Here is a 16,768-nt window from a genome sequence, read left to right as displayed (position 1 = left end):
ATTTTGAGTATCGGGTATAAAAATTTAAAAATGCACTTGCACTTTTAAAAATCAAAGTAGAAGCGGGAAGCGCTCTCAATTGTGCTGAGCGTAAAACAAGACCCGAAGAGAGAGTTTTCGGACTAGACTAGACTAGACTAGAAAAAACCCAATTTTTTTGTGTGTCAATGTATGGTAGCTGCATGACAAAAAAAAACGAGGGGGAACATTAACGTTCACAATATATTGTGTGCAAAAATGTTCTCTCTTCGTGTGGCTCATGATGACGCGTCAGTATCCGAACGCCAGACCCGAAGTCTTCATTGTCGCCAGTAAATAAGACGAATGCGCAGTCGCAGCGACGCAGCAGCCTATAAAAGACATGCGCTTAGTTCATTTTGGGACTTTTTTCGCAAATTTTTCCAACCTTCGGGTCTGCCAGCATCATCGGCACACTTTCTGTGCCACACTCGGAGCACCAGTCTTCAGTCCCATGGCCTCGAGGCCAAACTATAGCCTCGACGCATGATTCGTGGTGTCCGAAAAGTCCATCCTCACCAGTTTTCTGGGGGTATCTGCTTAAAAATCCCGTTGAGGCGCTTCTTGCGTTGCGCATGCGCGCCTTGGACACCGTGTCGCACTTCATATTTGTCAGATTATTAAGCCACTCCCTCGCGTATTGGTACTCATGCGAGTTGCGGTGGAATGCGGCCTACGGTTTGCGGCTGCGGTCCCGCATCACAAACAAATCACTGATCAGGAGATTTGCCATGTTCTCGTTAACCGTTGAACCTTTCTTTTTATTGTCACGTCAGCTTGGGTTGACGGTATCCCTACCTTACTCTGAGGTCCTATGTTCGGTTTTGAACTCCCCCGTTTCTCCTTTGGAGTTGTCTCTGAAACATTCTCCTTTTTCTTGCCAGCTTTGTCCTCCTTCTTGGAGTCCCTCGCCTTCGATTATTGACGTGGTATGTTCCTGTCTTTATTGATCATATATGAATATGAAAAAAAATATGAAAATATGCCAACTTATGCAGGGCAATTAATGTTTATAAAGGCTTCATATATATAGTTAAATATGCGACACTTCACTTTAAGTTTTAAAAAAGGTTTTATTCTTTCACTTTAACTTAGCGTACATTGGTTAGTTATTTCCCCGACGATGACTGAGGTCTGATGTCTTGAACGGAATTAACTTTGGTTGAATTCTCCGACGGTGTCGCGATTGACGTTTGTCTTGAACAGAACTGAGTTGGCTTCTTAGATGTAGACTATTTATATTATAATGCTCTGTTTGGGATTCGGATTTGGATTCGTAGGCGTTGGCTTCGACTTCGGCTTCGGAGATGGAGTACGTGACTCGATCGATATGTGGGAAAGGCGGCTTTTGATGAAAGGCTTCCGCTGCGTATGAGCGGTGTTGCATTACTTGGGGGTGGCTGAGAATAGGGCCTCTGATTGGTCAGCTAGGATGGTGTGATTCTTGAGAATCGATTAGTAATTGATCTCTGAAGAGTGGCGTGATTCTGGTGCGGCTGGATTCTAGTGCGGCATCTATTGTTTTATGTTCATCTTCCAGTTTAGGGTGTTTGTTTACATTGCCTGCAATCGGCTACGCGTGGTCCATTTCGAGCGTGAGATTGTTTATGAGGGTTCGAAGCTGAGGGTGTCGTATTGTTTATAATATTGTGGGTGCAGGGTAATAGACATAGACAAGGGTATGCGGAGCATGGACTATAGATATGTCACTATATATATGTAAGATTAATAATAATGTATCGTTTATTAATAGTGGTTTTCGAAAAAGAGTACAAAGTGTATGATTTAAGATGTGCAATTAATGAGTCTGTTCTTCCGACTTTTTGTTCAACTTTCTGCTTCTACTTCCAACAATCGACTCCCGTATCGATAGCCCCTTATCGGTTAGGTCTTTTAAACATCGGTTAAGTCTGGTTATATCGTTTAGGTCTTATCGATGGTATCTTAAGTTCAAATGTTAATTTAGATGGGATAGTGCTAACTGCTTGATACACTGTCCTTTAATAGTGTTTTTCGAAAAAGAGTACAAAGTGTATGATTTAAGATGTGCAATTAATGAGTCTGTTCTTCCGACTTTTTGTTCAACTTTCTGCTTCTACTTCCAACAACCGACTCCCGTATCGATAGCCCCTTATCGGTTAGGTCTTTTAAACATCGGTTAAGTCTGGTTATATCGGTTAGGTCTTATCGATGGTATCTTAAGTTCAAATGTTAATTTAGATGGGATAGTGCTAACTGCTTGATACACTGTCCTTTACATATATATGTACATATATATTACTTCTATATATAAGCCTTATTTTAGTCAATGGTTTTTTTTTTAGTCAGAGCGACCTAGTCCCATTCCTGTTCATCTTCTACAGTTGAAGCTTCCTGGATGATATTTCCACTTCCGCGAACATCATAGCCACCAAACTGGGCCCCGCAACCGCCATGGCCACTCAAAACGCGTAGAAAATCGGGCACTACCTGCTCAGATCCCTCAAGAATTTTCACCAGATCTGTGGCCACGCCCGAATCCTGCTCGGGATCAAAGAACGAAGTGGCCCGACCATAATTTCCCACACGCCCGGTGCGTCCAATACGATGAACATAGTCATCAATGGTCTTGGGCATATCGTAGATAACGACATGCTTGACGTTCTTAATATCTAGACCACGAGAAGCAACCGATGTGGCAATGAGCACTTTCATCTTGCCAGTCTTAAAGTCGCGCAGAGCTTGTTCGCGCTGACTCTGTAGTCGATCGCCATGAATCGAAGTTGTGGGATGCTCGGTTTCCGACAAATACGAGGCCAGAAAATCGGCCAGTAATCGGTTACTGCAGTAACCAGAACTAATATGTTGCAACTGAAGGAAAGTTCTGGGGGTAGTTCTCTCGGGAGATTTTAGGGATATTTTTAGAGAAAGTTCTGTCCATGTCGACGTTGCCTGATATGGAGTTTCTTTTTTCACAAATTAAGTTCCTTGCTAGGGAAAACACTCTTTCGGAGGAAGCTGACCATGCTGGTGTTGCAAATATTTTGCAGATTTATTTATATAATATTCGGAGCTGCGATTGGTTTTCATTCCACCAGTGCAAAACATTGAAGTCGTCTTTCATAGGTATACTCGTATATTGGACTACGCCACTATTTCCCTTGTCAAGACTTCTTCGTCTGACTGTCCTGAAAGTGGTTCGATAAAATCAGCTAAAAACTCCTCGCATTTATTTGAACGAATCGCCGACAGGGGTATGTTCTCCTTGTCATCAGCGAAAAACGATCGCATCATATTTTTACACTCTTCAATAGTGAGAGTTCTATCCACTTGTATCAATTGATTTGTTAGAAGGCATAAAAGTAACGCAATTCATTTATAATTCTCGCAAACGATGTCGCAAAAGGCTCGCAAGAAATAGTTTTTGCGAGAGTTTTTTTTTTGACCCGTTCCCATTTTGTTCCGTAATAAAAAATATTTTTAAATTGTAATATGAAATGAATTTAATGTATATATGTAATATGTATGAACTATGTACTAAAATTTAAGTTTTTTTGCATCACTTTTTTCCAATCTGGCCTTCCGTTCCTGAGCATACTGGAAATATTTTTGAGTTGTATGGTCGAAATCCTGACCGTCGAGCGCAAACTTCTGTTTAAATGCATCTGTAGAAAATATAAAATATATTAAAGTTGGGGAATTACATGTTCGATATATGTTCGGCTTTTTCTTTTGTAAGACATTTTATTTATTTTATTAATAATGTACTTACCGATTGGCAGAAATTTCTTTTAAATGCGTAAGAGATGGTAGAGATTTTTAACTTAGCACTGCACAGTTCGACGAAAATAATTGAAATGACGGCGCAAGGAACGCACGCTTTATTTGCACTTGTTTCTAATGCTCGACACATGTAAAAAAAGAAAAACACGAATGACTTTTCGACCACTAATCTGTCGACACGTCATCTGTCGAGACGTGAACACAAAGCCGAAGGAGAATTGCCGGACCGAAGGCACACGAAGGCTTGCTTTTTTTTTGGCTTTCGACCGGCAGCACAGTCGAAGCGCACTTTCCTTTTGCAAAACTCCCGCTCGCGAGCTCGTTTGCGAGCGTTTTGCGACACAAGAAGTAGAGCTCATTTTTGGCTCGCTTGCGAGCTCGTTTGCGAGCGTTTTGCGACACAAAACCATATCGCTCGTACACAAGCTCGCTTGCGAGCTCGTTTGCGAGCATTTTCCGGAACTCTCGCAAAAGGCACGTTAGTTGGTTTGCTGGGTTGAGACTTCTCCGTGTCAACATGAAGCTGAATGTATATGAGTTGGTGTCTGTGTTTTTGCCATTCTCAGAAAAACAAATTATGGCATCATACATGGATAGAAAAGAGTAGCCAAATCGATGGATTTACTTCTGCATTTTTCAACAAGAATTTTAAAATTTCCTCGATTTTGGAGAGTAAATTTTTGACTGCAGTAATGTCGCTATAATTCAACCCATCTTAACGATTAATTTATGTTTTTTTATTTAAAATTTGTGCTCTATCGTATCGTAATTTTATTCCATCTCGTCTGACACACGACTAAACTTGAATTTTACGTTCTGTCCGGACCTCTTGAAATATTAAGCCAGTTTTGCGTATTTTTTTTTCGATTTGAACCAATTCTGGAACTGCTCTGAATGCTTTTTCAACAACATTGTTTAACAAATGATTTATACAATGTGTTGAGTCCAGGAACGTGAGAATTGCGGATAAAACACAATCGCTTATCTTCATAGGTACTTAGGCGTTGGTTGCGTTTTATTTCCTATTTGCAAAAGGAGGTTAATACATTTTATTCTTATATGTAGGTAATATATCTACGCACGCTTCGTCTTTTCTACCCGCTCTTTCTTCGACTGCTCAAACTAATGTGACCTCCTTGTCTTTTCATAGTGTGGCCATTTTTCTTCTCTCTTTTTTCTTTATGTAGGGTATCTGTGCCCTTGCTTAAAACTAAGTATATACAAGCTAATTTTTCTCGACAACATCCCCACCACCGTGAATCAAGCACGCTCGTGATTCACAATATGTCTAGCTTTGCCAGCATACAGGTTGGGCGGTGTAGAACTCCAGCCGTCGTCTTTACAGTGGCTGAGCGAACCTGTCCGTCGCGTCCAGGCGTGACTGCTAGAATAACTCCCTTTTTCCATTGAGATCGATGAAGGTTCTTATCACAGATAAGAACAATGTCCATTTCAACGAGTGGTGGCACTGGGTGATGCCACTTTGTCCGTCTGCATAGGTCTGGTAGGTACTCATTGAGCCACTTGTTCCAAAATGAGTGTGAGATCTGCTGAGCGATGCGCCATTCCTTTCGAGTTGGCTGGTACTTCTCCTCTTGTGGATGTGGTGTCTGGCTAGAATTGGGAGAACCTAAAAGAAAGTGATTAGGGGTTATCGGATCGTCTGTGGGGTTATCCAGAGCAATGTGTGTAGGCGGTCTGGAATTTACTATGTTTTCAGCGTTACACATTAGGCTATACAGTATGTCTTCTTTCAGGTTTTTGTCATGCAGCGCGTGTCCTATGGCCCTCTTCACACTGCGTACCAATCTTTCCCAGCACCCACCTGCATGGGGGTTTAGCGGGCAATTAAACAGCCATTCGATCTGCTTGGTTGACAGCTCGTTCGCTATTCTAATGTGATCGAGGTCCTGTAATTTTCTTTTCAATTCACGCTCAGCTCCCACCAAATTGGTACCATTGTCAGATCGGATTCTTACTGGTCTTCCGCGCCGCCCCATGAAGTTATGCAATACTCGAAGACACGTATCTGTCCCTGGCAATTTCAAAATGAATTGCTCTTATTGTAAGGCATATCCAGCGTTTCTCGGTACTTCTTCCTCTTACAACCAGAAACGGTCCCATATAGTCGATTCCACAATATGAGAATGGGCGTACGTACGGAGAGAGTCTGTCCTTAGGAAGTTGTCCCATTAATGGCATTTTTGGTGAAGCTCTCTGGATTTTACAAGTCATACAATTTCTAGCTGCACGGTGAACCTCCTGTCGGCAGTGTGGTATGTAGTACTTTCTGCGTATTTCTGCTATAATTGTGTTTTCATTCTGGTGTTTCCATAGCTCGTGATAATGTCGCACGATCAATTTTGTAACGTGATGCCCTTGGGGCATTAATATTAGACGCCTGGTTTCTTCTCCAACCGAACATGCGTTATTAATACGCCCATTCATGCGGATCACTCCTCTTCCGTCTATGATCGGAGAAAACTTCCACAGCTTGCTGTTCTTTTCGATGGACTGTCCAGTCAATAGCACCACCCGCTCATCATGAAATGCAACATCATGTACATTGCGGATCACTATGAGTACAGCTTCTTCAATTTCAGCTACATCAAGGTAGACTTTTCGTTTGATCTTACGATCACACATCCTGTAGACCCAAGCGACAACTCGCATCAGCCTTGTAAATGAAGAGAACCTTTCCAGCAACTCCCTGAATACGATATTGACAGATCCATCTGAAGACATCTCATTGATTGATAACGTAAACTTGCTTCTTAGTTCCAGTTCCGTGTCACCAACGTCTGAAGTTCCTAGATTCCATTGACTTGCGTCCTCTTGAAGGAATTGGGGGCCTCTCAACCAGGAGGTTTCTCGAGTTCCAGATCTGAGTTTGGTGCCAAAGTCTGCCGGGTTATCCTTAGTAGGCACCCAATGCCAATCTTCCAACCTTGTGGCCTCAAGTATCTCGTCAATTCTGTGTCCTACATATGGCTTATATTTTCACCAGTATGGCAGTATCTGTGCCCTTGCGTAAAACTAAGTATATACAAGCTAATTTTTCTCGACAACACAATGAATCTGAGCTGATTCCTTAAATGCAGATATCATGTTTGATCCACTGTCTGTAACAATAATGGCGTCGTTTAAATCTAACCCAAAAGAATTCAAACATTGTTCCACCTTAGTGCGAATTAATGTGCCTGCAAATAAATAAAAGTAAGAAAGAAAAATTGTTGTCCTCATTTGCTTCACATTTCGATAACAATTTAATACCCTCTGTAAGGGTATAAACACGAACTTGTTGCATATTCACCTTTAATGCAGATCATTTCCAGCAGACGGGTTTTCATGCTTCCTTTAAATAAATAGTGTGAAGGACTAAATAGGACGTCTGCGAAAAGGTATCTGTCCATGCGTCTGACGTGATAGTGTAGTCATTGCCTTTCATTAAGACTATTTCTTCTGTGACAGCTTGAAGTTCCTTATTGTATAAGTCTGTGTCGTTACGCGATCTCGTTGTTGGATGAGGTAGCAGGCTGCTAATGTTTACGTTTGGTCCAAAACGACTTAAAATATCAAGGGCAACTGATATAACGTCTTCAAGACCTTAATCGCTGATAATACTAAATGGTCGACAATTTTGAACGACCCACTTCGTCACGACCTTTGTCACTAATAATTTCGTTTCGGCATCTACCTTCATAAACGTTATCGTTTTCTTCAGAGTTGGTATCCTTTATTGGTTAACTAGTTATGATATTAAATTAAAAAAACACTTTTTTATTTGTTTTTTTTGTTCATTGATTATTTATATATTCTTTGATAATATTTTGACTGTAACACCGGTACCACATATGTACATTCGATTCGAGAGCAGAAAGGAAAGAGGAAGTAGTGAAGGAATTGGGGGCCTCTCAACCAGGAGGTTTCTCGAGTTCCAGATCTGAGTTTGGTGCCAAAGTCTGCCGGGTTATCCTTAGTAGGCACCCAATGCCAATCTTCCAACCTTGTGGCCTCAAGTATCTCGTCAATTCTGTGTCCTACATATGGCTTATATTTTCTGTGATCTGATTTAATCCATGCTAAGACAGTCTTGGAGTCGGACCACATGTGGACACATTTGGGGTTGACGTCGTGACCCTCAAGAATACATTTCCTGAGACGAGTTCCTAGCACTGCCGCCTGTAGCTCGAGCCTGGGTATGGTCGATAGTTTCATTGGGGCACACTTGGTCTTTCCCATTATAAATGCGGACTTCCATCCAGATTTCGTACGTATGCGCCAGTATCCAACTGCTGCATAAGCTGACTCACTCGCATCGCAAAATATGTGTAGTTCAATTGGTTCCCCAAAGAACTCTTCAGCGTAACATCGGGGTATCCTTATCTTGCATGCTTGGCTTAGGCTGCGCAACCAACATTTCCATTGCTTTATATCGTCGCCCTCAATTGGCTGGTCCCACTCTGTTCGCTTTTGCCATATTGACTGCAGAAGCAGTTTAGCGATCAGGGAATATTCGGCTAGAATTCCAAATGGGTCAAACACAGACATAACCACTCGCAATACTTCTCGCTTAGACGGTATTCTTGATTCTGAAAAGATTGATGCGTCAATTTTGTTAAACGAAAGTGAGAACCCAAATTCGTCGCTGCGTGTACACCAGTACATTCCCAGGACCTTTTGATAATGCGAAGATTCATCCCTATCAAGAGTTATGGGTTCAGCTACTTGTTCGTTACCAAAAACCTTGTTGAAGAATTTCGAATTGGACACAAACTTTCTCAGTTCGAATCCTCCCTTTTTGTGAATGTCAACTATCTCCTTCACGACTCTCACAGCCGATTCTTCGGATGAAAAACAATGCACCAAATCGTCCACATAATGGTTTTTAATAATGGCAATCACCACATCTGGATACGATTCCTTAAATTCAAGTGCGTTTCTATTTTTCACATATTGAGCAGAGGCCGGTGAACATTTGGCTCCAAAGGTTATGACCTGCATTTCATACTCCTTCATCTCGTCGCCTGGATTCTTCCTCCATAGTATGCGTTGGGCACATCGATCCTCCTTTCGTATTATGACTTGGTGGAACATTTCTGCTATGTCAGCACAGACTCCAATCGGTTTCTGTCTGAACCTCATAAGAATGTCCGTTAGGGATTGATACCCGTCGGGGCCAGTCATGAGCATGGAGTTTAACGACACTCCATCGACTTCTGCAGCCGCGTCGAAAACAATTCTCAACTTGCCGGGCTTGTTAGGATTTAAGACCCCAAAATGAGGCAGGAACCATTCTTTTTTCTTGTCCACTTCCAGTTCATTGCTTGTGATATGCCGAATGTATGACTTTTCTTCGTATGCTTCCATCAGGTCGCAGTATTTTTTGTAGTACTCTGGATCATGTATAAATTTTCTTTCCAAAGACAATTGTCTCTTTATTGCCATTTTCTTGCTGTCAGGCAAGACGACGTCATCCACACATCCACACTTCCCGTTTCAAAACGGTCACCAATACGTTTTGTCGTGGTTGATAGCAATCGGTTCGATCTCTCAGTTTCTCGACTTTCTACGTGGTTTTTCACAATCCGCACATCCATTTCCGAATTCGTGATGTAGTCTCGCACCAACTGTTCAATGTGCTCGTCATTGTGTTTAACCAGATGTACGGCCTTTACATTACTCATGGGTCCTGATTCTCCGCGACATTTTCCATACGCAACCCATCCCAGATTGGTTAATGCAATGGCTGGCCCAACGTATCCCATAGATCTCATTTGCTTTGGAGCTATCAAATGTAGGTTATCTAGTCCGATTAGTATTTCAGGTCTAGCATTTCTATAGCCTTTCACAGGAATACTCTTTATGTGTGGGTATTGCGAGCTTAGCTCAGACATGTTTACGGATTGCTTCGGCAGCCGTAAATCCTTAATAGTCCTTACTCCGTTTAGTGCATAGACCTTGCCTCCACGTTCATCAGATATTCCAATATTAAATCGGCTGACCAATTCCGTTGATGTCTTTTCTCCAAACCATTGCAATGTCAGACTTTCTTTGGGCCCATGTAATCCTAACTCGTCTGCCAGGCTTTCATTTATAAGGGTTACTGCAGAACCTTCATCCAAATCAGTGAGCTAGCCTCATGCGTTGCTGTTCCTGTGAACTTTACTTCCTCGCCTGGTTGATTAACTGATTCTGCATGGAGCAAACGGTGAATGCGTTTGGCACATCCATCAAGTCCACATTGGTGATGTCGTCTACATTTTTGACTACGATGGCCGTACTTTAGGCAATTGAAGCATAATTTTCTTTCCCTTACATGCTGCCATTTTTTTTCAAGTTCTAACTGGGCAAATGAGTTACAGTTTTCCAAGTCGTGTTTCCCATTGCATGCGGAGCACGCCTTCATGGTTACAAGTCCGATGTCGTTTGCATGGAATAGTCTCGACTTTTCCTTCTTTGGCTTGAACGTCGCCTGATCGTCAACCAATCCTCCGTCTTGCACTTCTTCGGCCAATCCCTGAAGCCATAGACTTAAATGACTGATCGATTTTTCATCTCCTAGTTGCTTGGAATGGCGTGCCCACTCCAGTCTCTGTTGCACTGGCAACTTTAAGATTAACTCCTCCATTAATTTTGGGTTTTTTAACTGCTGATGTTCGTTAGCTGCTTCTAAGAATGAAGCCAAGTTTTGTACCTTCATTTTGAACTCTACTAATTGTTCCAATCTCCCTTCGCGAATGCTCGGAAATTCTCTAACGTGACTAATCTGGCTTTTTACGAGTTTCTCCGGTCTACCAAAATTTTGTTTAAGGGTCTCTAAAATATTTGAAACGTTAGAACTGTGAATAAGCAAACATTCAACGGTCTCCCTAGCCTTGCCCTTTATTGCCTTTTGGAGGCGTAACAAATTTTGCCTGTCACTGTATCCGTACTCTGCAGTGGTCATAGTGAAAGCTTCGTTGAACATTGGCCACTCTTCGGGAGCACCATTAAACTCCGGTAGATCGTACAATTTTCTTTGCGTTTCCTGAGAAGGAACCGGTTGCCTTGGTGATGAGACTGCGTCTGATATCGCTGAGGGCTCAGCCATGGTTGATTGTGGTCCTGGCTCGCCAGTTGTCCTTCCACTAATACCAAGGGATCGCAGACGTATATTAGTTTTTTCCATTTGAATTTGATTCATCCGCAGAACTTCCATTTGGAACTGCTGCATTTGCATTGCATTGGCCCGCTGACCTTCTTGCATTTGGCGCCACATCTCCATCATAACGTTAACAACGCCATGTGATTGGGCTTCTTTTGATGTGCCGGGCCCGGCCCCCTCCATATTTGAGGCTTCACCTTGCGCGGATTCTCTTTCCACTTTTCCCATCTCAACGTTGTCCTCGTCCATTTCATCCGTTGCCCTTAATTTGCTCATTGCTCTGGTAATCATCACCCGTAGACTAACCTTTCCCCAAATCAACAATCAAATTGGCACTTACCAAACAAACCACAATCCAGAAATTTTCACTCGATTTCATCAGCCAACTGCGCACTCAAGCCTCTAGTTGCTGGCCCGCAAGAACTTCGTTGGTTAGAGCGAGATGGCAGTATGTGCACGATCTCGCATACATACATATAAATGTGCACTTTTTTCAGCTGCCTGACGTGCGCACCCACGTTGGCCTCCGTGTTCTGCAATGTTTATTATCCACCCACGAGCGAGATGACCGTCTCCTTGTGGGTTCCGTCGCTTCTCCAATGTCCAGTATACTTCAGTGCTTGCACCACGAGTCTCTGCCCGTCTTCATACAAACTCCAAGAACTCTAGCGTCATTGGCTTCCAAGAAGCGAAATAAAAGATGTTGAGTCCAGGAACGTGAGAATTGCGGATAAAACACAATCGCTTATCTTCATAGGTACTAAGGCGTTGGTTGCGTTTTATTTCCTATTTGCAAAAGGAGGTTAATACATTTTATTCTTATATGTAGGTAATATATCTACGCACGCTTCGTCTTTTCTACCCGCTCTTTCTTCGACTGCTCAAACTAATGTGACCTTCTTGTCTTTTCATAGTGTGGCCATTTTTCTTCTCTCTTTTTTCTTTATGTAGGGTATCTGTGCCCTTGCTTAAAACTAAGTATATACAAGCTAATTTTTCTCGACAACACAATGAATCTGAGCTGATTCCTTAAATGCAGATATCATGTTTGATCCACTGTCTGTAACAATGATGGCGTCGTTTAAATCTAACCCAAAAGAATTCAAACATTGTTCCACCTTAGTGCGAATTAATGTGCCTGCAAATAAATAAAAGTAAGAAAGAAAAATTGTTGTCCTCATTTGCTTCACATTTCGATAACAATTTAATACCCTCTGTAAGGGTATAAACACGAACTTGTTGCAGATTCACCTTTAATGCAGATCATTTCCAGCAGACGGGTTTTCATGCTTCCTTTAAATAAATAGTGTGAAGGACTAAATAGGACGTCTGCGAAAAGGTATCTGTCCATGCGTCTGACGTGATAGTGTAGTCATTGCCTTTCATTAAGACTATTTCTTCTGTGACAGCTTGAAGTTCCTTATTGTATAAGTCTGTGTCGTTACGCGATCTCGTTGTTGGATGAGGTAGCAGGCTGCTAATGTTTACGTTTGGTCCAAAACGACTTAAAATATCAAGGGCAACTGATATAACGTCTTCAAGACCTTAATCGCTGATAATACTAAATGGTCGACAATTTTGAACGACCCACTTCGTCACGACCTTTGTCACTAATAATTTCGTTTCGGCATCTACCTTCATAAACGTTATCGTTTTCTTCAGAGTTGGTATCCTTTATTGGTTAACTAGTTATGATATTAAATTAAAAAAACACTTTTTTATTTGTTTTTTTTGTTCATTGATTATTTATATATTCTTTGATTATATTTTGACTGTAACACCGGTACCACATATGTACATTCGATTCGAGAGCAGAAAGGAAAGAGGAAGTAGTGTCCACTTCAACTGTGACCAGACTAACTTAACATAATAATACTTAATATATCGATAGTATTAGTTAGTAGTATTTAATGTTATTATTTGAAAGTTGAATAGGCGTATTCCAACAGCCTTATAGCACTTATGCCGGACCAAATTGGACGTGGCACCAGTAAATTTGAAAATCGTAAAACAATTTCGGCATGCCACGAAGTTTGGAATTACATTGCTGTCCTCTCCAACGACATGACCAAAAACTTCATACATCAAGGTCTGTGAATCAAATGTGCTATAACCCAGCAAACCAAACGATCACAAATGATATCGCATACGAGTCAAATGCGAGACTTAACCCGACAAAACGCTCGCATTCGGACCCGCATATGATACAAATATGATACTTGTGTCGTTCAGTTTGTGGCAGTGAAAGTATCATTTATGATAACTCGCAGAGGAATCGTTTGCGAGCCTTTTGCGATATCATTTGCGAGCCTTTTGCGATATCGTTTGGGAGTCGTTTTTGATATAAAATAATATCAAAACAAATATTTTTCTTTTGAGCCCTTAGCAGTATCAAAAAAGACTCATGAATAATATCGCAAAAGGCTCGCAAACGAAATCGCAAAAGGCTCATACATGATATCGCAAAAGGCTCGCAAGAAATAGTTTTTGCGAGAGTTCCGCAAAATGCTCGCAAACGAGATCGCAAGCGAGCTTGTGTACGAGCGATATGGTTTTGTGTCGCAAAACGCTCGCAAACGAGCTCGCGAGCGGGAGTTTTGCAATAGGAAAGTGCGCTTCGACTGTGCTGCCGGTCGAAAGCCAAAAAAAAGCAAGCCTTCGTGTGCCTTCGGTCCGGCAATTCTCCTTCGGCTTTGTGTTCACGTCTCGACAGATGACGTGTCGACAGATTAGTGGTCGAAAAGTCATTCGTGTTTTTCTTTTTTTACATGTGTCGAGCATTAGAAACAAGTGCAAATAAAGCGTGCGTTCCTTGCGCCGTCATTTCAATTATTTTCGTCGAACTGTGCAGTGCTAAGTTAAAAATCTCTACCATCTCTTACGCATTTAAAAGAAATTTCTGCCAATCGGTAAGTACATTATTAATAAAATAAATAAAATGTCTTACAAAAGAAAAAGCCGAGCATATATCGAACATGTAATTCCCCAATTTTTAATATATTTTATATTTTCTACAGATGCATTTAAACAGAAGTTTGCGCTCGACGGTCAGGATTTCGACCATACAACTCAAAAATATTTCCAGTATGCTCAGGAACGGAAGGCCAGATTGGAAAAAAGTGATGCAAAAAAACTTAAATTTTAGTACATAGTTCATACATATTACATATATACATTAAATTCATTTCATATTACAATTTAAAAATATTTTTTATTACGGAACAAAATGGGAACGGGTCAAAAAAAAAACTCTCGCAAAAACTATTTCTTGCGAGCCTTTTGCGACATCGTTTGCGAGAATTATAAATGAATTGCGTTACTTTTATGCCTTCTAACAAATCAATTGATACAAGTGGATAGAACTCTCACTATTGAAGAGTGTAAAAATATGATGCGATCGTTTTTCGCTGATGACAAGGAGAACATACCCCTGTCGGCGATTCGTTCAAATAAATGCGAGGAGTTTTTAGCTGATTTTATCGAACCACTTTCAGGACAGTCAGACGAAGAAGTCTTGACAAGGGAAATAGTGGCGTAATCCAATATACGAGTATACCTATGAAAGACGACTTCAATGTTTTGCACTGGTGGAATGAAAACCAATCGCAGCTCCGAATATTATATAAATAAATCTGCAAAATATTTGCAACACCAGCATGGTCAGCTTCCTCCGAAAGAGTGTTTTCCCTAGCAAGGAACTTAATTTGTGAAAAAAGAAACTCCATATCAGGCAACGTCGACATGGACAGAACTTTCTCTAAAAATATCCCTAAAATCTCCCGAGAGAACTACCCCCAGAACTTTCCTTCAGTTGCAACATATTAGTTCTGGTTACTGCAGTAACCGATTACTGGCCGATTTTCTGGCCTCGTATTTGTCGGAAACCGAGCATCCCACAACTTCGATTCATGGCGATCGACTACAGAGTCAGCGCGAACAAGCTCTGCGCGACTTTAAGACTGGCAAGATGAAAGTGCTCATTGCCACATCGGTTGCTTCTCGTGGTCTAGATATTAAGAACGTCAAGCATGTCGTTATCTACGATATGCCCAAGACCATTGATGACTATGTTCATCGTATTGGACGCACCGGGCGTGTGGGAAATTATGGTCGGGCCACTTCGTTCTTTGATCCCGAGCAGGATTCGGGCGTGGCCACAGATCTGGTGAAAATTCTTGAGGGATCTGAGCAGGTAGTGCCCGATTTTCTACGCGTTTTGAGTGGCCATGGCGGTTGCGGGGCCCAGTTTGGTGGCTATGATGTTCGCGGAAGTGGAAATATCATCCAGGAAGCTTCAACTGTAGAAGATGAACAGGAATGGGACTAGGTCGCTCTGACTAAAAAAAAAACCATTGACTAAAATAAGGCTTATATATAGAAGTAATATATATGTACATATATATGTAAAGGACAGTGTATCAAGCAGTTAGCACTATCCCATCTAAATTAACATTTGAACTTAAGATACCATCGATAAGACCTAACCGATATAACCAGACTTAACCGATGTTTAAAAGACCTAACCGATAAGGGGCTATCGATACGGGAGTCGGTTGTTGGAAGTAGAAGCAGAAAGTTGAACAAAAAGTCGGAAGAACAGACTCATTAATTGCACATCTTAAATCATACACTTTGTACTCTTTTTCGAAAAACACTATTAAAGGACAGTGTATCAAGCAGTTAGCACTATCCCATCTAAATTAACATTTGAACTTAAGATACCATCGATAAGACCTAAACGATATAACCAGACTTAACCGATGTTTAAAAGACCTAACCGATAAGGGGCTATCGATACGGGAGTCGGTTGTTGGAAGTAGAAGCAGAAAGTTGAACAAAAAGTCGGAAGAACAGACTCATTAATTGCACATCTTAAATCATACACTTTGTACTCTTTTTCGAAAAACACTATTAATAAACGATACATTATTATTAATCTTACATATATATAGTGACATATCTATAGTCCATGCTCCGCATACCCTTGTCTATGTCTATTACCCTGCACCCACAATACTATAAACAATACGACACCCTCAGCTTCGAACCCTCATAAACAATCTCACGCTCGAAATGGACCACGCGTAGCCGATTGCAGGCAATGTAAACAAACACCCTAAACTGGAAGATGAACATAAAACAATAGATGCCGCACTAGAATCCAGCCGCACCAGAATCACGCCACTCTTCAGAGATCAATTACTAATCGATTCTCAAGAATCACACCATCCTAGCTGACCAATCAGAGGCCCTATTCTCAGCCACCCCCAAGTAATGCAACACCGCTCATACGCAGCGGAAGCCTTTCATCAAAAGCCGCCTTTCCCACATATCGATCGAGTCACGTACTCCATCTCCGAAGCCGAAGTCGAAGCCAACGCCTACGAATCCAAATCCGAATCCCAAACAGAGCATCATAATATAAATAGTCTACATCTAAGAAGCCAACTCAGTTCTGTTCAAGACAAACGTCAATCGCGACACCGTCGGAGAATTCAACCAAAGTTAATTCCGTTCAAGACATCAGACCTCAGTCATCGTCGGGGAAATAACTAACCAATGTACGCTAAGTTAAAGTGAAAGAATAAAACCTTTTTTAAAACTTAAAGTGAAGTGTCGCATATTTAACTATATATATGAAGCCTTTATAAACATTAATTGCCCTGCATAAGTTGGCATATTTTCAAATAAAAGAATAATTCATATATGATCAATAAAGACAGGAACATACCACGTCAATAATCGAAGGCGAGGGACTCCAAGAAGGAGGACAAAGCTGGCAAGAAAAAGGAGAATGTTTCAGAGACAACTCCAAAGGAGAAACGGGGGAGTTCAAAACCG

The 16,768-nt window shown here is 41.4% G+C and overlaps 3 protein-coding genes across 8 annotated transcripts; 1 reads left to right on the top strand and 2 right to left on the bottom strand.

Annotated features, from left to right (window-relative positions):
* Positions 1–2,316: 2,316 nt before the first annotated feature.
* LOC117186879 (ATP-dependent RNA helicase vasa-like) lies at positions 2,317–3,121 on the bottom strand. Its single transcript, XM_033388161.1, has 2 exons — positions 3,104–3,121; positions 2,317–2,868 (listed from the first exon to the last, which is right to left on the bottom strand). The coding sequence occupies exons 1-2, from the start codon at positions 3,119–3,121 to the stop codon at positions 2,353–2,355; spliced, it is 534 nt and encodes a 177-aa protein (XP_033244052.1). The 3' UTR covers positions 2,317–2,352.
* Positions 3,122–3,458: 337 nt separating this feature from the next.
* LOC117187990 lies at positions 3,459–12,781 on the bottom strand. 6 transcript variants are annotated; one of them, XR_004472408.1, is made up of 5 exons: positions 12,179–12,781; positions 11,268–12,065; positions 7,094–8,372; positions 3,770–6,980; positions 3,459–3,662 (listed from the first exon to the last, which is right to left on the bottom strand). XR_004472408.1 is itself a non-coding variant. In XM_033391076.1 (4 exons), exon 2 carries the CDS (start codon positions 9,226–9,228, stop codon positions 7,585–7,587), a length of 1,644 nt encoding a protein of 547 aa, XP_033246967.1. In that variant the 5' UTR covers positions 9,229–12,065; positions 12,179–12,780; the 3' UTR covers positions 4,762–4,802; positions 4,863–6,980; positions 7,094–7,584. The 6 variants fall into 6 exon arrangements, 5 of the variants coding, with proteins under 5 accessions (XP_033246967.1, XP_033246965.1, XP_033246973.1 ...); XM_033391076.1 differs by lacking the exon at positions 3,459–3,662 and having other exon boundaries at positions 4,762–4,802; positions 4,863–6,980; positions 7,094–12,065; positions 12,179–12,780; XM_033391074.1 differs by lacking the exon at positions 3,459–3,662 and having other exon boundaries at positions 4,762–6,980; positions 7,094–11,713; positions 11,774–12,065; positions 12,179–12,780.
* Positions 12,782–14,485: 1,704 nt separating this feature from the next.
* On the top strand, positions 14,486–15,285 carry LOC117186878 (ATP-dependent RNA helicase vasa-like). Its single transcript, XM_033388160.1, has 2 exons — positions 14,486–14,503; positions 14,739–15,285. Exons 1-2 carry the CDS (start codon positions 14,486–14,488, stop codon positions 15,252–15,254), a joined length of 534 nt encoding a protein of 177 aa, XP_033244051.1. The 3' UTR covers positions 15,255–15,285.
* Positions 15,286–16,768: the final 1,483 nt, after the last annotated feature.

The sequence above is a fragment of the Drosophila miranda genome, chromosome XL, assembly GCF_003369915.1.
Source record: "Drosophila miranda strain MSH22 chromosome XL, D.miranda_PacBio2.1, whole genome shotgun sequence".
NCBI lineage: Eukaryota > Metazoa > Arthropoda > Insecta > Diptera > Drosophilidae > Drosophila > Drosophila miranda.
This window is presented reverse-complemented; position numbering and strand designations above follow the sequence as displayed.

What these genes read in the sequence shown, in the direction of transcription:
- LOC117187990 (XM_033391072.1), bottom strand. Translation starts at nt 9,228, where the DNA reads ATGGCAATAAAGAGACAATTGTCTTTGGAAAGAAAATTTATACATGAT.